General features: G+C 55.9%; 1 protein-coding gene across 15 annotated transcripts in view; it reads left to right on the forward strand.

The window, feature by feature from the left end:
- CAMTA1 (calmodulin binding transcription activator 1) overlaps positions 1–26347 on the forward strand; it is a 975709-nt gene that overhangs the window by 833586 nt on the left and 115776 nt on the right. For all 15 annotated transcript variants that reach the window (XM_032758772.2, XM_058443996.1, XM_032758776.2 and 12 more), the window contains one exon: positions 11526–11679. In XM_032758772.2, coding sequence (XP_032614663.1) covers positions 11526–11679 — 154 coding nt within the window. The remainder of the gene's footprint in view (positions 1–11525; positions 11680–26347) is intronic.

Raw genomic sequence — 26347 nt, forward strand, 5'->3', positions numbered from 1 at the left:
CTCCTGGGAGGGACAGGAGGTCAGAGGTATGGTGACTGCAGCCCTCTGAGACCTGATTGCCTGGCGTCTGTGCTGTTCCACTCTCTGTCTCTGCTGGGCCAGGGCTGCATGCCCTGAGCAGGACCTTTTCCCTATAGGAGTTCCCTGTGCCCCTGTGAAAGGCCCATGGCTTCTTGTCCCGGGGTGGTCGGAGCAACTCTTGCAGCATCGCTAATAAATCACAAATTAGTTCAAGGTGAGAGCAGGAGACAAACAGGACAGGACACCAACCAACAATCTCATCCAAGCTCAGGCTCTGCCAACTGCAGGACGCCAGCAGCCTGCATCCCTGACAGGTCCCTGGCAAGCGAGAGAAGGATGGTTGGACGCTGAACAGTCCAGCTGACACTCGCAGCCCCGGATTCCACCCTGGTAGGGGCACCGGCCATCATGGTGTCTCCTGGATTTTGGGGTCCCAAAGAGAGATGGCCCCCAGCATCCTGATCTCTTGCACAACTCCTTATGGATCAGCCATCCGGGAACTAATGTCACCCATTTTAGAAAAAGCCCTTTATATTTTTCAGCCCATGTCATCTTGGAATAATGAGTCTCATATGTTGACTGCCCGCTGTGTAGTTTGATTGTGCTAAAATTACCTCCCTGAGCTCCAGGGTGGGGGAACCCGTATTCTTAGCATTCGGATCTAGAGTTAGAAGCACACTTTCACCTCTTCTCCCATTTCTGAAGACTCGAATCACATTTCCTCTCCACTTTTGTCTTTCTGTACCGGAAAGCCCTTATCTTCGTTTTCCTGGAGCTGCCTGCCCCTCCTCAGTTGGTGCTCCCTCACCCCTGCACTCACTAGTTCAGACCGAGCTCTGCAGCAAAGACGCCTCGGCCATTTTGTCTCCAGTTCCCAGGTCGTGCCCTCCTCTCCATGCTGGGTCCTTTCTGGTCCCTGCAACAACTGTGGACCAGTGGCTTCTGTGGATCCTTAGAGGTCCTCTCTCGGGTCTGGCAATGGCAGCTCGGGCTGCCAGCCTCCGTTGCCAATTTGCTTTACTCATCCTGAGCCTGCTGCCCCGCACGTCACTGCCCTGGGATGCATCTGTAGCTTCCGTACCCTCTGGCACCAGCTCTTTTTCGTTACCCATTAAAATTTAGTGTCATCTGCAAACGTGGAGATTTTATCGGACATATTTTCCCCCGGGTCATTTATAATGATTTTAAATAAGGCCAGCCCCGGCCCCCACGCACATGTGCTGTTGGGCAGCCAGGTCTTGCTGCACAATGAGAAGTCCTCCCCTCCTGGGCAGCACCCCTCCAGGATGGCTTGACCCCCCTCGCAGCCTTTGGGTGGGACTGTTTCAGAGGCTTCTGGAAAGTTCAGGCAGACGGGACCCTCTGTCCCCTCTCGAGGTTCATGCATCTTTATCTGCTCAGCGCGCGTGGAGAACTCCCTTCGTCCAGCATTCTCTGGGTGTCTAGGATGTGCCCAGGATTGTGCCAGGCCTGATCTCCCGCCATAAATGTGTTTTTCCTACACTACCTTTGGGCTAAAGGAGGCAAGGCAAGCCAGCCCCTGAGCCGGCGTGGTTCCCGGAACCCCGCACCAGGTGGAAATTGTTTAACTATATTCCCATGACTGGAAAATTCTGGTAATTGTGTAATAACAACAGCAGCAGCACTCAGCAATTACCCAGGGTTTTTCATCTTCAGACCACTTTACCCACATTAACTAATTAAGTCTCCCAGCCTCCCTCCAAAGCAAGGAAGGGCTGCCGGCCTGACTCCCGCTGGCACACAGGCTCGCGTAATGAGGGCAGCCGTGGGAAGGGGCTGCAGGGCCCCCAAGGGCAGCCTACCTCTGCCCTCGCTTGTAGGCCCTCTGAACCCCTTGCCAGGCATCGCTCAGAATCTCCCAGCCCTGCTGAGCACTGGCAAGGAAGCGGGGAGGTGTTCTGTGTGCCTGCCACACTCGGCTGCAGTAGGGGATCCCTGGGCCCAGCACAGATTGCAGGACCGAGCCCTCAGAAGAGCACAGTTGACTACTGACCCTGCCTATTACTGGGGACACTAGCACCCCTCTTTCAGTTCCTACTCCCTCCCTTCTCTCTCTTTTTGCTTATCCTTTAATAGCTCCCAACTTTGGGGACCTAGATCTGTACCCCAGTTACCGAGTGCTCAGCTCCAGGGTCCCTGAAGGCTGTTCCCCACTCCCCTGCACACCCCACAGAGGGTGTTCTAACTACTGTGGGCCCTTGATGTGGAGACAGGGTCATCTGCGGCCTCGGTCCTGCCCTGAGGAGCTTACAGACCAGCCAGGAGCCTTCCAGCCACATCCTTGGTCCTACCAGCTCCCCACACCTCACGTGACCCAGCCAGGCTCCCTGGACCTACTTTTGCTCTGGCATAGACATGAACTGGGCTGCTGCCGCCCAGGGCACTGAGGCTGAGTGCACAGCCCTCCCATGAAACGTCCAGTGAGCCCCACAGAGCCCTGGGGCAGTGGCCTGGAGGTGTGAGATCATGGCTTCAAGCAGGGCTGGCACCCAGAGACTCAGCCCTCAAAGGCACTCTCCTTTCTGTAAATGAGGATAGCAATAGCACTTGCACCTGTGGGTCGTAGAACTTGAATGTGGAGCCCGAGACACAGCTGACACTCAGAAAGCGATCTCTGAAAACAGAAATGCCCACTGAGAGGTGGGTGCTGTGGGTGCTGTGGGTCCAGGCATGCTCCCGTCCCTGAGTAGCTGTGGAATGCCACAGTACCGTGCATTGGAGCCATCAGAGGCAGGGAAGAGAGACCCAAGGAAACAGCAGCCTCCAGGGGCTGGCAGATCCTGGGAGACCTGAGCAGCAGGTGCCCTCGTACCCTTCTCAGGGAGCGTCCTTCTTGTGCTTCCGTCCATCCTCCAGGCCTGTCTGATCGTCCCCCTGCCTCCTGGCCACCCTCAGTGGGTGACAGTGGGGATAGAACCCAAGCTGGCTGAGGCCTTCATGATCAGCCTCCTTTCTAGTGGAACCATCGTCCCACCTCACACCGTTACCCAGAGCAGAGAGGACACAGGCCCAGCTGCCTGGGGCAGCCAGAAGGTGGGCGAGAGGATTTTGCTCAGTCCTGCAGCCTAGTGACACCACAGCCCTGTGCCACCCAGTGTCATCCTCTATCCCTTCCCTAATAAACCCCGCCCTTCTCCCTGCCAGCCTTGCACACCTGTTTCACAGGCTCCTACCCTGGTTGTTCATTAAGCATCCAGGTGCAGGGAAGTCTGTGCCTCTGACGATGAGGCTTATGGGACATTCGGAATATGTATAAATGGTGCTAATATGACAAATGCAAAGATCGAAGGAGCTTGTGACACAGACAATGCTGCCTCCTCGCCCGTCTCCCTCCTATCCGGCTGGCGGCACGCAGGCCCGCCCCCCGCACCCCCAGCGGCAAGTGGGGAGGTGTGTGGCACTATTACATGCTATTATGACTTTCTGGGTAATGTATACATTTTCACTATCACACGGCCTCTCTCCTTCATTTTTCATGAGAACTGGCACGAGATTAATGACTGAGCCCCAGAAGAAACGGAACGCCATGCCACTCTGATTTATTGACCACTTAGCGTTGATGAAGCTGCAAACAAGAGTCAAACAGATGTTGCAGCTGCATTTTTCTTTATCAAAACCAACAGCTTTTTGCATTTTTAACCACTTCTTGCATCACCACCCTGCTTACTCCACAGAAAGGGGTCCTGGCTCCAGGCCTCCTCCTCCTCAGTGGAGATGGAGGAGCCGAGGCCAGGGCGGTGGGACCCTGCTGCCTAACACCCACTGGCCCAGGATCCACCCCTGGAAGTGGCCAGGAAAAGGATGTGAGATCCCCAAGGCTCTTGCTGTGGGTGACTTGAGTCCCCTCCGTGGGTCTCTGGGCAAGAGCTCACTGCTGCATCCTCAACCATCTCCAAGGGCTGATTGCACACACCCAGGGGTGGGCTCGGCACGCAGGAGGTGCAGAGCTCAGCTCCCCTCTGCAGCCTGGAGCACCTCCCCCACCTCCACCTCATGCCCATTTACTAGGCAGTGTCAATGGCCTTACACATGAGCACTGCTGGGGGCCAGGCCCGTCCTGAGCCCTCTGCCTGCCTCACCCCCTCCTGGCAAGGTTCAGGCCAGCACTAAAGGGCCTGCTTAACACAGAGCAGGCATTCTCTGCAGAACATTCTTAGCCTCTCCTGTGCTTTTGGAGGAAAGGCCCTCAGCTTGTCCCCTGTCCTCTCTTTGTCCCTGCGGTTTGGGGGAAAGGTGCCATCTAGAAAAGGTTCTAAAAGAGACTGACTGTACCTCAGGTTCTCGGGAGATGTCCTTCCACCACCTTCGGCCTGAGAGTCCTGTGCCTGGCAGGGCCCTGGAAGTCTGGAACCGGGGAGATCAGCAGCTCCAAACGCACTTCCAGGAGGCACAGCTGGGTTAAGGGACAAGCTGAACTTCCCTCGGAGAGGGAGAGCTGCAGAGGGGCAGAGAGCTCGTGGGCGCCCTCAGATGCCACCCCTCCTGAGCCCCTTCTGAGGGAGTAGACCCCCTCCTCTTCCAGCCCATGCCTGGGGTGGACACCGACTCCTTCCCCGCACCCAGTCTCTGTCTGTCCCTCTAGAAGACATGCCTGGGGGTTCTCCAGGGTTGGTCCTGAGACACTGAGTCTCCAGAGAGGAGACAGCCACCGCTGCACCAGCTCCCCCAGCCAAGGCCAGGTGCCCCCCGGCAGGCTTGTTGGCCCGTGTGCTGGAGCAGCTTGGCGGCACCCCGCTATGCCCCCGGTTTTCAGTAAGTAGGATGGAGCCCCTGCCATGTGGCTGCCCCGCAGACAGAGTCCCAGCCATCCGGAGCTCACACTTGTGGCCAGGAAAACAGGCCAAACCCGAGTAGTAATTGAGCGGAAACTGAGAGATTAGTGCTGCAAAGACAGCGAGGCGGGAGCCAGGCAGGGTGGGCACTGTCATCAACGGGGTTGCTGAATGAGGTTTCCACAAGGAAGTGACCTGGGACCGATGTGGCATGGAGCGTGGCAGCCAGAGACCACAGCCCAGGGAGAGAAGCGGCAGATCTGGGGAATGGGGTGGCGGGAGCCAGGTGCATGAGGCAGGCAGCGGCCAGCAAGAAGCACAGGTGGCCCAGCCTGGAACCGTGGCAGGAGTGTGGGCTTGATCTCACTGCCAAGGAGCCATCCGGAACAGCCCTACCACGCCTGCTGCTGTTTGAAGGATGGGTTGGGGAAGGGAAGAGCAGACGTGAGGACACCCGGGAGGAGGGCACACTCCCACGTGCGCAGGAGAGCAGGTGGAGGCTCGGACTTGCTGGCTGCAGGCAGGGAACAAATTGGAGGATCAGGCTTCCCGGGGCGGGAGAAATGGCAGAACTGGGTGATCGACTGGCCGTTGAGGGAGAGGGAGGGAAAATGAGAGGATGACTCCTGGGTTCCAGACCCGGGCAGCTGTGGGAAGCCTGGAGGGGCCAAGTGTGCTGAGCAGGAGGTCAGGAGGGGAGGTCGGCCATGGGAAGTCATGGGTATTTTGAGGCCTTCAAGGGGTGCCGTCAACAGCCAGGTAGGCAAGAGAGGAGAGGTGGGCTGGAGAGGGAAATCTGGGCGTCCTGGGAATCTGGTGGGTGTGAGGTCAGAACACTGGATGAGGCCACTAAGGAGGGAGAGAGGGAAAGAGGGAGAAAGAGAGCGGGAGAGAGGGATGCCAGAGCCCCAGGCTGGACGCTGGTGGAGGAAGGGTCTCTGTACACAGCAAGAGGAGAGTTGGGACAGGCTGGGGCTGCCGGAGGAGGAAGGGCGCTCTAAGCAGCAGAACTGCCCGCTGGAGGCTTAACTCTGCTCACCCTCTCAGGAAGCACGTCAGGGCTTTTTTCCGTCTGGGTTTGGTTTTGGTGGTGGTTGGTGGTGGTAGAGCGGGGCCTCTGTCTGTCCTGACGGCATTCCAGCTGTTCCGAGGCCTGAGCCTGCTCCCTGCAGCAGCCCCAGTGAGAAAGAGGCGCAGCTTCCATGCTTATGGGTGAGGAGCCTGAGGCACCGAGAGGGAGGGGGGATCCCCTAGTCCACGGCGCTTCCAGAAGGCTGTGGAACTTCTCTGAGACTTACTTATCCTTGGCTTCCCCTACCACCACCACAGTCACAGACCCTGCCACCGGGCTCCCTCTCCCCAGCCTTTGACACTGACCAGGCCTCCGGGAAAGCAAGGGCTCATCTCCAAAGGTCACGCTCACTTTGGGGGGTGACCCCTAGCATCTCTCTTGAAAACTCCATAGCTCCGTCTCAAAAAAAAAAAAAAAAAAAAAAAAGAATCCAGGGCCCTGGTAGGGTCTGTCCCCTGCCATGACTCTCAGATCCAGGCCTAACCTGGGCATTCCTGAGGGAGGGGCTTCTCCACAAGCTCTTCTTCCCTCCCTGAACCCACAAGGCCTGACAGGGTGGTGAACCCCACGGAAACATCAGGGCAGCCTGGGCAAGACAAAGGCAACTTCACTCCACAACTGTCCAGAATCAAGAATCCGGGCTGGGCGTGGTGGCTCATGCCTGTAATCCCAGCACTTTGGGAGGCCGAGGCAGGCAGATCACGAGGTCAGGAGATCGAGATCATCCTGGCTAACATGGTGAAACCCCGTCTCTACTAAAAAACACAAAAAAATTAGCCGGGCATGGTGGCAGGCACCTGTAGTCCCAGCTACTCAGGAGGCTGAGGCAGGAGAATGGCGTGAACCCGGGAGGCGGAGTTTGCAGTGAGTCGAGATCGTGCCACTGCACTCCAGCCTGGGGGACAGAGCAAGACTCTGTCTCAAAAAAAAAAAAAAAGAATTCAGGGCCCTGGCGGGGTCTGTCCCATGCCGTGACTCTCAGATCGAGGCCCAACCCGGGCATTCCTGCAGGCCGCCCTGCTGAGCTGGTCCACCTGAGCCCATCTCACCACCAGCAAAGCAGCTCAGCAAGGACTCTGACACCGTTATGAGCACTCCATGAAACTGATACATTAGGACTCCAAGCTAATATATTTTTCTGCCAAAAACACCCAATAAAATGTACAACTAATGAATAAAATTGCAACATTGCCAAGAAGTGATGTGTGCCCCAAATTTCCAAAAATACCTCCATCAGTCTGTGTCTGAAAACCAGCCCCGCGCCAGGAAATCGTTACTACTCAACTCTGGGCAATCCAGGCGCAAGAGCTCCAGGCCTGGGATGGAAACCGGGAAGCTGCCTGCTCCTGCATCTCCTGAGCCTACACTTGGTCTCCTGGACCTGCCAGAGGCTGGGACGCTCTGCTAATTGTATCAAAACAAGGGAGAAAGGCAAGGCCCAGCATGGAGGCTCCTGGGAAGGGACCCCCCACCCCCGGTGTTGGGCAGGTGCCCTGAGTTGAAAGGGGTAGATCTAGATGCTACAATCCCTACATTTGTAGTTACTGAAGTGGGATCCACTGACCATTGGATCTGTGAGCCCTTGAATTGAAGTGTTGATGCGCCTTGGGGTATGTTGGAGGATGGGGTGGGTATCCACTGCTTGCGTCAGGCTCTCAAAGAGATCTCATACCCAGAAAAGATGAAGAACAAGCCTTGCATTGTATCTTACCTTCCTAGCAACAACCTGTGTTTAGAAAGGCTTCCCAGCCGGGTGCAGTGGCTCACACCTGTAATCCCAGCACTTTAGGAGGCCAAGGTGGGTGGATCACCTGAGGTCAGGAGTGTGTCCCATTTTCTAAAAAACAAAATTGCCGGGATGGTGGCAGGCCTAATCCCAGTGTCGGAGGTGAGGCAGAGATTGTTGAACCGGAGGAGTTGCAGTGACCGAGTTGCCTTGATGCACCCTGGGCAACAAGTGAAATCCATCTCAAAAAAAGAAAGAAAGGCTTCCCTGCCCTTTGTAGACCCAGAAAACTGAAGCCAGATGTCAGCACACAGGTCTAGGGAGGGCACAAGCAGGAGGTCAGAATTCAGCCTAATTTGATTCTACAAACCTGAAATAAGCACCGGTGATTGTTGGACTGTCATAGCTGCAGGGCATTGTCCCTGAGGTTGAGGAAATAAAGTTGATGTTCAGACAATTAAAACACAAAGCCAAATGCCATCCTACTATGGTAGAGGCAGAGAGGGAATCAGAGAAGGCTTCCTGGAAGAGGAGGGGATCCTGGTGTCTGACCTCAAAGAATAGGTGGAGGCTGGTTATGCAGATGGAGTCTGAGGCCTGCAGGCAGAGCTTCCTGAGATAGCAGCTTTTGGGGTGCTCTCGTGCAGGAACTCCACGGTTTGGGTTCATGGTGAGAGAGGGCCTTTGCCCCACAAGATTCTGCCTGCCTGCCCGCCACCTTGGCCTCCCACGGGTCCCAGGCGCCCAGGCTGTGCTCAGCGCGGCTGTGGGGCAGGACGCAGCAGCCCTTTCCTCTCCCAGGCGTCTGGCATCTCCACTCCCTCCTGCAGGGCTGGGCTTCTGCTCCAGGGGCCAGGATCAGAGGCAACCTTGGGTGGCCTGCTGGCCCCTGCAGCCCTTTGATCTTTACTCATCTTGCTCAGCAGCTGGCATTGCTGCCTGGCCGTGCCCAGGCACAGGCAGGAGCCCTCAGCCCAGACGCAGTCCCTGGGAGGCCAGTATGCTGGTCTGTCGGAAGACAAGGACACAGTGAATCACCCTGTCTCTCCGCCGTTGCCCGCTCCATGCAAAGGGCATAGCAGATCTACCCAACCCACCTCTTGGGCATACTGCAAGAATGGAGTGAAATGGAGATGAGACAGTACTTAGGCCAAGCAAAAAGAGAGGCCAGCAGATGTCTTGGCAGGACCTGAACCTGGAGTCAGAGCCCTAGCTTCCAGCTCAGGCTGTGCCCTGCTGGCACATAGCTTTGGGCAATCACAACTTCTTAGTGCTACAGGCACCTCGCTATAGACAGGGGGCACCCTGCCCTGCCCTGCCCAGCCCGCCTCCTTGGCTAGCGGGGGCACCAAATAAGATAATGGCTGGAAAGTGCTTTTGAAAAGAATAAAGTGCTGCACTGATGTCAGGGATTATCATGATTATTAAGGAGCATGATTACCGCAATCTAGAAAAGCCGCCATTAAGGAGAAGACTCCTGTTCGTGTTGATTGAGTTTCCTGGTTAACTGAGCGTTGGCAGGAAAAAATCTGTTTATTTATGCCAGTCTCCTTTCTTACATTGGTCATGGTGTGGTCTTGAGTCTTTATTTATTCATGGATTGATTGATTCATATATTCATGTATGACTCTTTCCCTGACAACATTCAAAAAAGCAGCTGCAGACCCAGCTCTCTCCTGCCTGGGGTCCTGCCTGTCCCAGGTCTCATGGTTGAGTCTCAGTCTGTTAGCTGGGGAAAGCAGAGGGGAAGGCAGCTTTTCTCTGTCAGGAGGAAAAGCACAGGATGAGGCCTCCCACGTGGCTTTTTCCATTGTTCCCTGCAGCCTCTGATATCCTGCCATGTTTCCTTAGGACAATGCAAGAAAAAAATGGTTCAGGCCAGGCGCGGTGGCTCACACCGGTAATCCCAGCAGTTTGGGAGGCTGAGGAACGCAGATCACCTGAGGTTGGGAGTTTGAGACCAGCCTGACCAGTATGGTGAAACCCCGTCTGTACTAAAAATACAAAAATTAGCCGGGCTATGGTGGCATGCACGTGTAATCCCAGCTACTCTGCTTGAACCTGGGAGGTGGAGGTTGCAGCGAGCCGATATTGCGCCACTGCACTCCAGCCTAGGTGACACAGCAAGACCCCGTCTAAAGGAAAAAAAAAGGTTCAAGAAATACCCTCTGATTGAGATGGGAGGGTTTAGCTAGGTTTTTCTGGCTTATCCAGATGCATCTAGAAAGTGACAGGATTGCTTTTTTTTTTTTTTTTTTTTTTTTTAAACAAACTTGTCAGTATTGTTGTGGCCAGATAAGCAGCGCTGCCTTCTGGGGGGACCATGAGAAAGCCACCGAAGGCCCTATGCTCATCCCAGAGACACTGCTGCCTCACAAAGGCCCCTGGGCATGTCCTATCCGAGCTTGGGGGGCAGAAAGCGACAGAGGACATTCTTACTAAGATGTGACGGGAAGGGGCTGACTGTTAAATGGAACTGATTTGAGACAAACTGGACCTTTTTTTTTTGAGGCAGAGTCTCGCTCTGTCGCCCAGGCTGGAGTGTAGTGGCGCGATCTCGGCTTACTGCAAGCTCTGCCTCCCAGATTCACGCCATTCTCCTGCCTCAGCCTCCTGAGTGGCTGAGACTGCAGGTGCCCGCCACCAAGCCCGGCTAATTTTTTTTGTATTTTGTAGTAGAGATGGGGTTTCACCATGTTAGCCAGGATGGTCTCGATCTCCTCACCTCATGATCCGCCCGCCTCGGCCTCCCAAAGTGCTGGGATTACAGGCATGAGCCACTGCGCCCGGCCCAAACTGGGCCTTTTAGGTCTTCAGACTGAGAGCTTTTTCCCAGAATACCTGGTGGGCAGCTGGTGCCCAGAAGTTTGGGAAACTCCACCCCAGAAGCCAACAAGAAAGAGTGGACGAGCTGGACGGGGTGACAGAAGAGCTCTTCCAGGGAGGAGTTTCCAGAGATTCTGGGCACCAGCTGCCCCCTGAGTGTTGCTTAGATGGAAAGTGCCAGCTGGGTGCAGTGGCTCATGCCTGTCATCGCAGCAGTTTGGGAGGCTGAGGCGGGCGGGCTGCTTGAACCCAGGAGTTCAAGACCAGCCTGGTCAATATAGTGAGACCCCATCTCTATAAAAAATACAAAAATTAGCCAGGTGTGGTGGTATGTGCCTGTAGTCCCAGCCTAAGGAGGCTGAAGTGGGAGGATCACTTGAACTCGGGATGCAGAGGTTGCAGTGAACCGAGATCACGCCACTGCACTCCAACCTGGACAATGGAGTGAGACCCTGTCTTAAAAAAAAAAAAAAAAAAGGTGCTTAATTGTGGGGCTGTCAGGGGAGAAGACTACGGCTGAAGGCAGAGGGGCTCCAGCCCTCAGCAGGAGGAGCCTTAAGCTCTGGGAGCTCCTTTTCCCCTTGGGGAGAAGCGGGTGATGATGCCTGTGTTGGGGGCATCCCGCAAGCTGTGAAGAGGAAACGCATGTTGGGCATGAAGGAGGGAGAGGGCAGTGGCTGTGGTGTGAGGTCAGGGATGTTGGGCTGGAGGGGATTTGACCTCACGCCCGTGGTTCCCAGTTACACACATATCAGCTTATGTGTAGGTCAGAATTTCTCAACCAGGGGTGATCTTGCCCCCCAGGGGACACTGGGCAATGTCTGAAGACTTTTCCAGGGGTCACAGCTGGAGGGGGAGGGGCTTAATGACATCTAGTGGGTGGAGGCCAGCGAGTCTGCTAATATCCCACGTGCGCTGGACAGCCCCCACCACAGAACCATCTGGCTGCAACCGTCAGCCGTGCAAGGTCAAGAGAGCCGGGTATCTGGGGCCTCGGTCTCTGCCTGCACCTGCGGGGTTGGGGGCGGCCCTGACCCTGGCGGGCTCCATGCCACCCTCATGCTGCCAGTCTCTGCTCTCCCCACAGAACCCCGACATCGTCCTGGTGCACTACCTGAACGTGCCGGCCATTGAGGACTGTGGCAAGCCTTGCGGCCCCATCCTCTGCTCCATCAACACCGACAAGAAGGAGTGGGCGAAATGGACGAAAGAAGAGCTCATCGGGCAGCTGAAACCCATGTGTGAGTGGCCTTGGCTGGCCTGGCACCCCCACGCTGGGAACCAGGCTGGCATCAACCAGGCGGGCCCAGGAAGGTCCTCTGTGGCCTTGGGGATGCGGGTCTGGAGCCCCATCTTGGAATGACAGTGGCACCATGAGCTTAGCTTTTGCCCCACCTTCACTTGGCCCCTTGTAAGCTCCCTATACAACAGCCAGGGCACAAAATGCCAGGCCCACGTGACAGATGAAAAGAATAAGGTTTGGAGACACAGAGCATGTACGGGAAGGAGCAGGCCAAGAATGGGCCAGGGCCGGGTCTCCAGGGCCACAGACAGGAATGGAGGCTGGCTGGGGAGGGAAAGTGTGGAACAGGGGAGGGGTGGCGGGAGCAGACCCTGCCTCCTGCCTTGCCCGTCCACGCGGGATCTGGGCTTAGCCACTGCCTCCTGGACTCAGGGCCCGCCTCGGCTCCCAGGCTGGGTGGCAAATAGATGATGGTAATTGAGCTGGATTTCATTTTGTCAGCAAAGCGGTGCTTTCTGAAGCATCTGTCAGGTGCAAATCACAGAATGCAAAACACCGAGTGAGGCCAGGAAGCTGGGGCTGCTCCATACTTTGTTGCCGTGGCCACAGCTCCCGGCAGCCGCTGGCGGCTCTCAGTGGCTTCTCCTGCCCCCTGTTCAGTGGGGCTCAGGAAAAACAAACATGGGTCTGGGGCTTTCCTGACCCAAGAAGAGCATGGGGACTGTTTAGTGCTGGAAACGTAGCCCACGGGGTTCAGGGACATTGATGGCCAGGGCTCAGGGCAAGGACCTGCCATCAGCAGGGCCTGAGGGGGCGGGTCAGTGGCTCACTCAGAAGCAGAACTGTCCCTGGAGCTGGGCTGGAGGGAGGAAGCAGCTGTTGGTCACCATATACAGCGGGGGGACTGAAATATTCTTTCTGCACTGGGAGGAAAGGTGAGGGTCCTGTGCCTGGGAGGGCCCAGGCTGAGGCTACGGGCACCTGCGGTGATGCTAATCCTGGGAGTCCTCTGGGTGCTCAGATTTAGGGATCTGCTCCCAGCCTCAAGGTTGGGGATGAGGGTCAGGAGGGACAGAGGGGTCTGTGTGGCAAGGGAGGCCCCCCGGTGGGTGACAGCCCTGCCCGCCAAGGGCAGGACCACAAGACTGAGCTTTCTCATGTGTCGTCCTTTGAGCCAAGTACCCCGTGGGGAGGTTTGGACCAGGCTGGCCTCGGTGCTCCTGCCTGGAACCTCGAGGCAGGCAGCCCAGGGACCTCCGGAGCTCAGGCCACACCCAGTGGCAACCTTCTTAACTGCGGCCCTGACCACATCCTTCCCTGCTTAAAACCACTCAATGCACTCTCAGTGCCCAAGCTCCTGAGCACAGCCTGCAGCCCCCCTACCCCCAGCCCCTGGCCTCTGCAGGACTCTGCGTCCTTTCCGCCTGTTGTAGTCCCTGCTCCCCAGAGCCTGCTGCCTCTCTGCTTGCCCCTCTCCCTGCCTCTGCCTGCTCATCCCGCCTGTCCCTCAGCTCTCAGCCTCTCCACAGGCCCTCTCACCACCCAGCTGGGCCTTCACACCCCTGTGCCCTGGCCTCCTCGAGCCCCCACTGGGGGAGATGTCAGCCTCCCACGCTTCATCAGGACGGGCCCCGTGAGCCTCTTCAAAATGCTGCCGAGCACCGGGAAGCATGGGGAAATGGCACAGCTACCCTTGGGAAGCACTCCGGCTCTCCGCACAGTGCTGGGTGTGCACAGGGCCCTGGAAATAGCCCTGGAATGGTGGAGGGGAAGGGACCTGCCCAGGGGCCTGAGCAGCGGACAGAAGCTGCAGTGTCCTGGCTCTGGGAGCCAAGGCTGCTGAGTGGCACCTTCCCAAGGGCAGGCCAGAGGCTGGGAGTCTGGGGCACCGGTGCTGGGGGCCCTGCTGTCAGAACCGCCTGCCTACCCTTCCTACTCAGTACCTAGGGGGCACCTCACTATGCAGGGCTGGCACCGGACACTGGGTCCTGCCTAGACCCCGCCCCAGGGGGCCTACTCATACTTTCTCTGCCTCAGGGCCTCAGCTGGGCCAGCGTTATGGCTCTGCTGACCAGGAACGCTGGTGCCCCCTGGCCAGGGTGGTAGAAAGAGTCAGGGCTGGTGAGTCAGGAGGCAGGTGCTCATCCTGGCTTCATGGCTGCCCCTCTATGCAGCCCCGGACCAATGCCCCACCCTCTCTGCACCCCAGTACCCCTTCTATAAAGGGGTAGCAAGAATCTAGCAGCCTCTGCCCTAAGACCAGCACTTCCAGCCAGCTCAGGGGGCCCGGCTCAGCTCCTCCACCCCTGCGCACTGCGTCCAAGGTGCTGAGGCTGCCAGCCTGTCCCATCTCCTGGGAGGTGGAGTCACTCCAGAGGGCTCAGCTTTGTCCTGCAGAAGCTGCCGTGGCTGAGTGCACTCCGGGGCTGGAGGAAGTGGCCTGGAACCTCCTTTCTGGGGCTTAGCCAATGCTTTCAAAATAAGGGTCCTAAGGACTCTTGCCTTGAAAGGGTGACCAGGGTCCAGGTGCTTCTGGAGCTCCTCCCACTCCTCACTGTTCACATTTAGAGGGGAGTTCCTGCTCAAAATAAGTCTTCAGTCAGGAGGAGGAGTTGCCTTCCTGGCCTTTCTGAGCCTTCTGTCTGCTTCTTCTTAGGTCACTAGAAGGAATTCCTCTTGTCAGATTCCACTGGAAAATTAGGGCCCCTTTGCTGGACAGAGGCCCCATCCACATGGCCGGGGAGCAGCCCCAACCCCACTGGGCCCCAGCAAAAGTTCCAAGAGATTGTGTGAGCCAGAGATTAGCCAAGGGGGTGCTCCCAAGGGAAAAGATGCCTTTCAAGGTGGCTCCTACAGTCAGAGGCTGCTGGCCTGGGCCCTCCCAAATTCTTCTCGACACACACAGACAGCCCTTCTCCTTCAGCCATATGCTCCCCATTTTCCCTGGAGCTGCCCATTCATCAGACAGGAATGCCACCTCCAGGCTGGGTGGGAGGAATTAGGCTTTATGAACTCCAGGGGGTGGAAACCAGTCCGGAGCCAGCCTCCAATGCTGAGCTGGAGGGAACTGTGAATGCCTGCTCAAAAATCTGCAGTGCATCAGAAAATTATGTAAAACTACAACAAACTCCCCATAAATCTAATAACACTCGGCTCTCTGGTGTCTTGGGGCGGGGGGAAGCAGAGCCGCACACAATTACTGGGCGCGCGCGTGCGTGTGCACGGCTCTGACAGAGACAGTCTGAGAAACACAGCCCTGGAAATGCGGCTGCAGGAGAAGGCACAGGTGCCGATCCGGCTTGGAACACACATAGGGCACCATTTAAGTGTGTCCAGGGAAAGCAGAGGTATGCTGACAGCCAAGAAGACCTCAGATTTGATTCCAGAATCGGGCGGGTCACCCAACACTGGAGCCAAACACATTAGCTTCATCCCATTTCCACATAAATCACGTGCCTTCGAAGACTTCACAGTTTGATTTCCTGATGTTTCCAAATTTCCCTGCCTGCCAGCAGAGTTGTCAGCGGTTTAATCAAAATGTTGTGCTTCTCAGGGGTGAAGGGAGATGGGTCTGCAGTCTTTGCCTCACCTGCTGTGAGATGGGGGCTCCGTGACCTTGTGCCCTGGGACTCTCACCAGGCTGATTCAGAGAATCCCAGCCAGGTCCTTGCAGCGGTGTCCTTTGGTCAGAAGAGGGCTTCCCTTCCACCTGCAAGCTGAGGAATGCTTCCTTCAGACGAAAAAAAAAACACACACACAGAAATAAATGAAGATGGCTGATAGGAATTCCCAGGACATTCCCAGGGATCTTTCCTGTCTTTTGGAATCCCTTCTGTAATCATGAGAATATGGGCCCTGCTGCTATGAGGAAGACCAAAATAACAGTGGCTTCAATGAAAGGGAAGCTCCTTTGGCTTTCATGTCACAGTTCAGGGTTGATGTGGCAGCCCCAGGGTCAGGGATCGGCCACCCAGGCTCCCTCCAGGTGGCTGCTCCCCATTCTTAGGGCTTTGCTCTCTTTTACATGGTCCAAAATGGCTACTCCAGCTCCTGCCATTGCAACTGCATTCCAACCAGTGGAAAGAGGAGAAAATAAGGTGGAGGGTGAGTTCCTTCCCTTTAAGCCCACAAGTTGCATACAACATTTCATCTCTGGTGTCGTTGGACAGAATTTTATCGTATGGTTACTCTTAGTTGCAAGAGAGTCTGGGAAGTGTCGTTTTTTGCTATGTCGTTCCATCCTAACATACTTTGGGGAAAGAGATTCTGCATGTGAATCATTCAGGGCTGAGGAGAGCTGTGCTTAGCCTGGGGTGCCCCTATGGGCTTCAGCTTTCTGGCTCATAGTGCAGAGAATTGCCCATCTCAGTCCAAGGCCTGGCAATGACTGTCTGAGGCGCCGTTTGAGGCCTGGAGTTTATAGTACGCAAGTGATCTAAAGCTTAGTGTGTCTCGTCCTGGAAATTCCGGGGTCTGTTCCAATGCAGCTGGTCTGAGAGCGCACCAGATTTGCACCCAGTAAACCCTAAACCCCCATAGTGTGAGTGAGGAGCTGAAGGGGGAGTCCTCTCCTCCCAGATCAGCCACTGAGAGATGACTTTGAGTGGAGTCAACTGCTCTGCCAGGCAGGCTCTGTGCTTCTGTCCTGCCAAGCTGGCAGGAAACTTGCTCAGTGATCTTGGGCTGCTCAGAGCCACAGTGGTTCTAAACTGCCATGCCCCAAACCTTGCACCCTTGGCTCCCCTGGAACCTACAGAAAGCCAGATGGAACCATTTCCTCGGAGAAGATCCTCTCCCTCTGAGCACCCGCAGCTTTCTTCCCTGCCCATTTCCTGGCAGCCCAGGAGGGGATGGCACGCCAGGCATTTCCCAGCAAGCTGTTGGTGAGGTTGTTCCATCCGGAGTGAGTGGCGAGGGCATGACTTTTAAGCTGTGTTCACAGCCCTTCCCGTGTGGTGATCTTGTCCCAGCTCTCCCGCCTGGAGGCTCCTCTTGGAGTGCCCTGGCTGGCCAGATGGCCCTGCAGCCATGCGCAAGGCCTGGGCCTTCCCGCAGGCTTCGAAGGCCCAGAGATCAGCAGGCAGCTGCCCCAGCCGCCTCGGGGTTTAGCTCCACCCTGCCTGCCCGCCCCAGAGCTCCACTGGCATCAGGCCAGAGTACTCAGGCCCCTGGGGCAGGTGTCCTCTGCAGCACTGGGTGGGCAGCAGGAGGGCTGGCTGTGGAATCAGCAGAGCCCCAGGGCCTACGCCCACACCACACAAGTGCTCTGTGCACCTCCATGCTTCTGCACAGCCACACGATGTATCCACAGGCACGAGTGTGTGGGGATTCAGCACCTCCACCCCCACACTTCCTCCAAAAGCAACCTCACCTCCATGGTAGGTGGTGGAGGCCCTAGTAAATGTGAGGCCACAAAGACCATGTTGAAAGTGGAGGTGGAGACCATCCTGAATGTGAGGTGGAGGCCATAGTGAGTGTAGGTGAAGGCCCTGGTGAGTTTGGTGAGGGCCCTGGTGAGTTTGGTGAGGGCCCTGGTGAGTTTGGTGAGGGCCCTGGTGAGTTTGGTGAGGGCCCTGGTGAGTTGGGTAGAGGCCCTGGCAAGTGTGGGCTTGCTTGTGCTGTCATGGCCCCCACAGTCCATCTCCCCTAACACGCTGGTCCTCACCTGCAGCCTGTTGGGTTTTCAGGGGCCAGGGTGTCCGCCCTGCCAGCCTTCAGCACCTGTAAGGCAGTGCTGCCGAGACACCACACCGTTTCCAGTACCGGGCCTCTGCTGGGGTGGCTGCAAACAGGAGCCCCTCATTGCTGAGCAGTGGCTGCAGTGGCAGAGAAATCCGCTCAGAGCGGTTGCTTAGCCAGGACCTGCTCTCTAGGGACCCAGCTCACAATGGGAGAGGTCGCAGAGTCCGGGATCCCCAGGCCCCAGCCTCCCTCCGTCTGTTCCGGAGGCCCTCGCTGTTGCCAGTACCCAAGCCTGGGGTTGTATGTTCAATGCGCCTTTTGTTTTCTCATAATTTTTCAAAGACCAAAGATCCAGGAGGAGGGGGGGCTGTGTTTATTTGTTTTGTTTTTTGCTTAGATTGTAATCCTGGTGATTATAGAATATCAAGAAGGAAAATCAACAAAGCCTTCCTTCCTGGGGCTCGCCGAACCGTTCCTGGTCGGCCAGCGCCACCTGGTGGCCAGTGGCAGCGGACCCGCTCGGAGATGGGAGCCCCAGGGAAGACTGACTCCCCGGTCCAGGCCACCTGGAGCTTGCAGGCGGGGGCCTGTCCCACCCCTGCCTCTGGACCTGGTGTCTGAGATGTGCTGGGAAGCTGTTGGGGACCTGCTCTGTAATTCTGGAGTGGTAGGGCTTGGGGTGGGGCTGGAACTAGCAGCAGGACACCCTAGGGAGAGGTGCCTGTGCCCACCTTTTTTCCTCTCTAGCTCAGTCGATCCTGATCCAGTATCACCTGGCTGGCTGGGGCTGGCAGGCTGGGAGCTCCAAGCCTGACTACGAGCAGGTCCCTAAGGCTCAGCCAGAGCCCATCGAGGAAGGACAACAGCCAGCCTTAAAGTCTCAAAGATGGCCGGACGTGGTGGCTCACGCCTGTAATCCCAGCACTCTGGGTGGCCGAGGCAAGAGGGTTACTTGAGCCCAAGAGTTCAAGATCAGCCTGGGCAACATGGCGAGACCCTGTCTCTACAAAATATAGAAAAATTAGCCAGATGTGGTGGTGCACACCAGTAGCCCCAGCTACTTGGGAGGCTGAGGTGGAAGGATCACTTGAACCTGGGGAGTTCAGGGCTGCAGTGATCTGAGATGGCGCCAGTGCACTCCAGCCTGGGCGACAGAGCAAGACCTTGTCTAAAGAAAAGAAGAGAGAGAAGAGAAGAGAGAGGAGAGGAGAGGAGAAGAGAGGAGAAGAGAGGAGAAGAGAGGAGAGAGGAGAAAAAAGAAGAGAGAGGAGGGGAGAGGGGAGGGGAGGGGAGGAGAGGAGAGGTGAGGAGAGGAGGGAAAGGAAGGGAAAAGAGAAGAGGAGAGGAGGGGAGGGGAGCGGAGGGCAGGGGAGAGGAGAGGAGAGGGCATGGTGGCTGACACCTGTAATCCCAGCACTTTGGGAGGCTGAGGCAGGTAGATCACCTGAGGTCAGGAGATCGAGACCAGCCTGACCACATGGTGAAACCCTGTCTCTACTAAAAATACAAAAATTAGCTGGGCATGGTGGCAGGTGCCTGTAATCACAACTACTTGGGAGGCTGAGGCAATAGAATCACCTGAACCCGGGAGGTGGAGGTTGCAGTGAGCCAAGATCGTGCCATTGTGCTCCAGCCTGGGCAACAGAGTGAGACTCCACCTCAAAAAAAAAAAAAAAAAAAAAGAGAAGAGAGCTGCAAAGCCTTTTCCCCCATGGAGCTACAGGTGTGGGCACAGTAAGGAGTTGGAGGATCAGCCCCGGGTGGGAGAGAGGGGGGTTGTTGTTAGAGGGACTCTTTCCTGCCAGCGATGTTCACTTAGAAGCATGTTCCAGGGTCCCCACCTCTGAGCAGAGACTTCTGCGATAGGCGCAAATGGCTGAATGTCAGGAGCGAGCTCGGGCCCCCCAGGCCACCCAGTTCTGGGGCTCAGAGGGAGCCCAGCCGGCTGCAGTCTTACCCTGGAATCCACCAAGGCCCCAGAAAGCCTGAGCAGAGACAATGGTTCCCCTCAGAACCACCTGGGAGGGGCTGAAAGGCAGGCCCTTCCCCAGACATTCTGACTCCCTGGGTCTGGAATGGGCTCCAGACACTGAGTTTTTTATGAAGCTAGGTTCTTGTGCTGGGGTCCCCAGGACCATACTTTTTAAGGAACCCCGGCCTATAGCAGCCTCTGGCAAGAGGCCAGCCAAGAGCGAGACCAGCACCTCTTTGGGCCACAGGCCTCCTCGGGCGTCGGCTGGTTCTCACACCCGGGTGGGAGGAGGGCAGGCGTTGGAGGCCACATGGAGCTTAGTCTAGCCACACTCCCAGAGGAAGCCACTCGCCGGCATGCACTAAGTACTGGGTATATCATTTCTGGATGTTCCAGGACTGTGTGAGGACTTTCTGTAGACTCTGGGTTAAGAAATACGACTCTAGAAGTTTCCTTGTTTTGCAGCTGAGATGTTGGTGCCGGCACATGGTGGGGCCTTGCCAGACACTTGTTGACTTGCACTCGTGAGAAACCCTGGAGTTGCATAAGAGGAAGCACATCTGTGTCCTCACGGCAGCTCTGTCCCTGAGAGCAGAGGCCCGGCTCCCTGCCTGCATCTGCAGGGGCTGGGAGTCATGGGGGAGGCAGGGATAGTGCTGGGGGTTCCTGGAGAGGGTTTCCTCTGCCTTTTACTCTTCCCTTTGGGAAGGAGCTGCTGGCATGAGGAGCAGGCAGGGCAGGTTCCTGGAATCTCCAGGTGAGTCCCAGCCCTCTTCCTGGCTCCTGCCAGAATCCCTGCAGCCCCCTTCCAACCTGGCATGGAGGATAGCAGAGGGTGGGCACGGAGAGGCTGACTTGAGTGCGGGGCTTGCTTCCTACTTTGCTCCCAGGATCCAGGTTTGTTTTGCAAATGTTGGTTTCTCACTCCAGCTAGTTTTATGGAGCCGATCTGGCCCCCAGGTAGGACTGGAAGAGAAATACTGCTTTAGATTTCCTGTCTCTCCTGGCATCTTGCTGCCGAGGGCCACTTCAAGGCCGCACAGCTGCTTCCATGACAGGAGTCCCCCTTTTGTGGAGTGCACCCCTGTGTTGGTGTTGGGGATACAGGGCCCCACCGACATCCTGGGTCCTGACTGCTACACAGAGCTGATGCTGAGCGCTGCTAGGTGCCAGGGAGTGGTTCTGTCAAAGTTAGAATTCGTTGCCAACATTCAGATCTCCAGATTTTCAGCCTCTCTAAAAATGTAAGGCTCTGGGCCAGGTAGTTGGGAGCTCAGAGGCAGCTGCTCTGTGGACTGAGCCTGGCTTCCTGCGGCGCTACCTCCCAACACACCAGGAGGCACCTGAGTCCAGGGCCCTACAGCAATCTTACCAGAAGCAAAATGGAAGCATCCAGAATCCCACTTGGTCCCCCACCCCTCTTTCCGAGTGGCCTGGAGGGGCAGGGTAAAAGCTGACCACTCCCACGTTCCCTGCTCTCTCTGCCCCGAGCAGTGCCCAGGGGAAGGGGCTGCAGTTTGGACAGAATGGGGAGAAGGGAATTCCAGAGGCCACATGCACCCTGATGTGCAGATCACCCTGACGCTCTGACGCTGCCAGGTGGCCAGCACTCCTAGCGCATTCACACTTCACCCACGGTACAAATAATTCCCAGCCTGGTAACAATGCCGCTTAGCACATCAGGAGAAGATTCCGAGAGCCTCTGGATGGTTCTAAAATGCCACTTTGTATGTCGCTGAGCACCTTGGAGATTTCCTGTGAGGCCAGGTGCAGGGGTAAAGGACATGCCGCCCCACATGCTCTGTATTTCCCGATGATGGAGTCACTGGCCCGGCTGGAATGGCGCCTCTCCCTACCCCTCATTGACAAGGTCTGTCCCACCTGCAAGAAGAAAGAATATGGGAAGGTCAAGCTCTCAACACCCTGGCAGTCTACTGGACCCTCCACCCCCACCTTTTCCAGAGGGTGTGTGATGTTGGGACGAAGCCCATGCCCCCTGGCAGAGGGAGGACTGTGATGCCCCAACAGCAAGCACCAGAAATGACAGGCTCACTGGGGACACGGCAGATAGGTCCCCACACGTGCACATGGTGGGCGAACGCTCCATCCCGTCCCCCCTCAGCCCTGCGCTCCTCGAAATGAGATTTCTGAAAATTTTGTCCTCAGGACCAATAGGCGAATGAGAGTTGAGTGGTGAGATCGGGAAATTGAATAGTATGTGGGTGTCTGGATATGAGAAGTTAAATCTAATGAAAATTTCATCCAGTTGAACCAAGAAATCAGAAACAGGGCCTTTATTCCTGTCAACAAGAATACAGTGAAAATTAAACCAACCCAGCTGCCATTTCCCATTGACCTTGTCGCCATGGAGACAGCCTTCTAGTGTCAACAACACCCAGGACTCCGAAGGGGCCTCATTCACTCCAGGAGAGGCACGTGGCCGCTCCCTCTCCCATCCGCCTCTGGCACATGGTTCACAAGGAGAGCAGCCACACGTCCAGGGTTGCTGGAGGGCATCCCAGCTTATACCAGCACCTGGACAAATGACCACAGCACCCTTTCTTGGCTCCCAAGGTGACCTGGCTTGACTAGTTAAATAGCCACCCTCTTTCTGGGTCTTTCTTGAGCGGCAGGGTACCTAGGTGGGTGGACTGGACGAGCCCAGATGGAGGAGGAGGACAGGGCCTCCCACAGCCCTCCAGAAAAGGACACTGCCCCTTGTCCTTGCCACCTGCTCATCACAGCACCCAGAAATCTCTTCTCATGCAAAGGAAGGCCAAGCGTCGATTCCAGCAGGTGCCGCCTGTGCAGTCACCATGGTGACCAAAGCTCCAGGTGGCCTTGCCCTGTCATCCTTCCAAGAGTTACTGCCCCACAGAGCAAAGGGGGCAGGTAGCTGGCTCTCACCCGTTCCAGGGGCCACCAGGGGCTGAGGCGGACTTCTGGAGTTCTCTGTCTCCTCGTCCAATTCCTTTCCAAAGTCTTCCAGGCAGGACTGCGGAGCAGAGAGCTTGCCCTCTCGTGAGGCTTTCCACCCTGGCCCGGGCAGATCTCCTGTGGATGCCATCACATCAGAATCCAGGGGTGGGGCCACCTACCTGCATAGGGCCCGGTGGCATACAGTCAGGTGAACCGGCAAGAGGCACCCACTCTCCAGATGAAGAAATTAAGATCCAGAGGAAACAAAGATCTTGTTCTAAGATCACATAGTGCGTGAGGGAAAGAGCTGCGGCCATACGGGGTCCCGACCCCAGGCCAGCATGGTGCTGCCACCCCGTCTCCCACTGTTTCTAAATTCTGGCCCCTTCTTCCCACATAGCCAGCACAGGGCATTGCACTTGGATGTTTTCCCTGCCCTTCGGGAAAGCCCCACCACCGCATGGGACAGCCACGTCAGGAATGAAAGATAGCCAAGACGAAGCTGCGCCTCAGTCCCCTGCCATCCCTCAGGGGGTCCTCTCCCCACCACCACCAGACCCCAAATGAGGAGGCCCTGTCGTGGAGCCAAGCATTGCCCCCACACATCCTGTACAGTGTGGAATGAACCTTTCTTAGCTTCTTTCGGTTTTTATAGAAATTCCCCCCAAATGCGCCCCTAACCAGCACAAAGCCTGCTGCCGTGACAAGGCCAGCGCACGCCTCAGGGAAGCCCCAGCGCCCAGGTTTGGATGCAGCGTTGCTGAGATGTCCTCCTTGCAGCGGCCTCCCAGGTTTCCTTCCCCCTTCCTCTCCTGCTTGCTCTGATGTTCCAAGAGCAGGTCCCCATCAGGCCCTGCCTCCCAGTTCCTCCCATGGGAGGCTCAAGGAAGAGTTTCTTCTGCCCTGGTCTGGGTGGCTTGGCCAGATGAGTGACAGCTGACCTGACCCCGAAGTGAGGAAATCCCAAGTGGGGAGCCACGGACTTGAGAGCTTCTGCCCACTAAGGCCCCTGCCAGCAAGGCCTGGCCCCTCTGAGACAGCCTAGCACCTGCGAAGTCAGGGAGGGCGGGAGACGAAGCTGGGCATCCAGCTTGGGATGACAGCATGTAGTCCAGCACCAGGACCTTGAGTTTCCTGCACAGTCACCAGCCCCTGGTGAAGGGGCAGCCGAGGGAAACCAGACTCCCCTCCAGGAAGTGAAGTGAGTCTTGCTGTTGACAGCCAGGAACCTCTACCACCCAATGGGATCACTTTTCTCCTCTGCCCACCACCGAGCTGCTGCCCGGTCTTCCTCACCTCCTCCTAGGAGCTGGTCCTGGCAGAGCTGAAAGCCAGGCAGGTCGCCCAGTGGAAACAGCTTGAATCTGCAGCCCCTCCTCACCCGCCACGCACCTGCTGTGTGACCTTGGGCAAGTTACATAACTTCTCTGAGTCTCGATTTTGGCGTTAATAAAATGGGATAATATATTCTGCCTCAAGGGATCACTGGGAGGTTAAAGATGTCATCTCTAGACCCAAGCTTCTCAAACTTGAGTGTGCATCAAAGGCCTATTAGGACGTGGATGCTGGGCCCCAAACCCCAGAGTTTCTGATTCTGTAGGTTGGGGCAGGGCCTCAGAATGTGCATTTCTAACAAGTGTCAGGTGATTCTACTGCTGCGGGGGCCACACTTGGAGAACCACTGCTCCACAGAAGAGTTGTCTGGCCCCGTGCCCTGCCCACAGTAGAGGCTCAGTGGAGCACATAGTGTTGTTATTATTTTTTCCCCTTGTCTCTTTGAGACAGGGCCTCACTCTGTCACCTAGGCTGGAGTGCAGTGGCCCGATCACAGCTCACTGTAGCCTCGACCTCCCTGGGCTCAGGTGATCCTCCTGCCTCTGCCTCCCATGTAGCTGGGATTACAGGTGCCCACCACCACACCAGGCTAATGTTTTTATTTTTTGTAGAGACTGGGTCTCGCCATGTTGCCAAGGCTGGTCTCAAACTCCTGGGCTCAAGTGATCCACCCGCCCCAGCCTCCCAAAGTGCTGGGATTACTGGCATGAGCCACCACACCTGGCCTTGTTCTTTTTTTCTTTTTGGAGTCAACATATAAAGATGCTCACACACTGCCTGGCATGGAGGATGTGTCCAATAACTATCATTGTTTTTGTTGTCATTATTGAGACATAAGCTCTGCTTATAGCTCACTGAGGGAAATGAAGAACCAATTTAAAAAAAAAGTGCTAGGGAGGGCATGATTGATTGAGAAATTGGCCATGCACCCGTTCACTCTACCAGCCTTTATTAAGCATCTACTATGTGCCAGGCATTGTTCTGAGGATGGGAGATGAGCAGTGAACAGCGTGGCAAGGCCTGCCCTCAGGATCCAAACTCCAGCTTCTGGGGACAGGCATGAGCAGCCAGGAAGGCTACTGTGATTTCTATACCCATAGTTATCAAACTGGAGCATGCATTTGAATTCCCACGAGGGCATTCCCCTTAGGACACAGGTGCTGGGCCCCATCCTGAGTCTGTGATTCAGTGGGTTTGGGGAGGGCCTGAGAATGAGCCAGAGGTGGGGGCTTGAGCTGGGCTGTGCTGGAAAGAAGGGTGGCATTTAAAGTGGTAGAAGGGCCAGGCGCGGTGGCTCACACCTGTAATCCCTGCACTTCAGGAGGCCGAGGAGGGTGTATCACTTGAGATCAGGAGTTCGAGACTAGCCTGACCAATATGCTGAAACTGTCTCACTAAAAACACAAAACTTAGCCAGGCGTGGTGGCGCACACCTGTAGTCCAGCTACTCAGGAGGCTGAGGCATGAGAATTACTTGAACCCAGGGGTCGGAGGTTGCAGTGAGCTCAGATTGCACCACTGCACTCCAGCCTGGGTGACAGAGTGAGACCCTGTCTCAATAAATAAATAAATAAATATATTAAAAATAAAGTAGTAGAGGAGAGAGGCATTCTGGAAAGCCCCTGATGTCAGAACCCCTTGAGACACACCTATACACACACACACCCTATACACACAAACACACCCACCTATACACCACACCTACACACACACCCACACACCTATACACACAAACACACCCATCTATACACACACAAGCACACACCTGTACACACACACCCCCTATACACACACAACCCCCTATACACACAAACAACCCCTATACACACAAAACAACACCTATACACAAAAACACACACTATACAATACACCAAAACACACACACCATATACACAAAACACCCCTATACACACAACACCACCTGCACACACACCTACCACCCACCCCTATACACACAAAACACACTATACACAGAACACACACCCTATACAACACACATCTATACACACAAACCCACCTATACACACACACCCTTATACACACGAACACACCTACGTATACACACACCTATACACAAATACACCCACTTATACACACACCTATACACACACTCATACAACCTATACAAACACCTATACACAAACACACCTACCTATACACAAACACCTATACAACACACCTATACACACAAACCTGTGTACACACCCACACACCTATACACACTGATACGCACACCTATACACGCAAACACACCCACCTACACACACAAACACCCCTATACACACACCTATACACACCCCCACACCTATACACACACCTATACACAAACACACACCTATATACACACCCATACACCTATGCACACACACCGATACACACCTATACACACACCGATACACCCACACTTATACACACACCTGTACATGCACACCTATACACACACCTATACACACACACCTGTACACACACACGTGTGCAGTGCATAGAGCAGGGTTGGTGTGGACCTCTAGCCAGAGAGCCTGAGGATGGAGAAAGCCTGAGCCCCCGTGCGGGGTGTATTATTCAGCCTGGTATGGTTTGAATGTTTTCCTCCAAAACTCATGTTGAAATTGAATTCCCAATGCAACTGTGTCTGGAGGTGGGGCCCCATGGGAGGGGTTTAACTGCTGTACTTAGGGTTCCTGGGAATGGATTCTTTTTCTTCGCCCTTCCACCATGCAATGACATAGCAAGAAGGCCCTCACCAGGCACTGGCAGC

The sequence above is a fragment of the Hylobates moloch genome, unplaced genomic scaffold (assembly GCF_009828535.3).
Source record: "Hylobates moloch isolate HMO894 unplaced genomic scaffold, HMol_V3 SCAFFOLD_9, whole genome shotgun sequence".
In the NCBI taxonomy this organism is placed as follows: Eukaryota; Metazoa; Chordata; class Mammalia; order Primates; family Hylobatidae; genus Hylobates; species Hylobates moloch.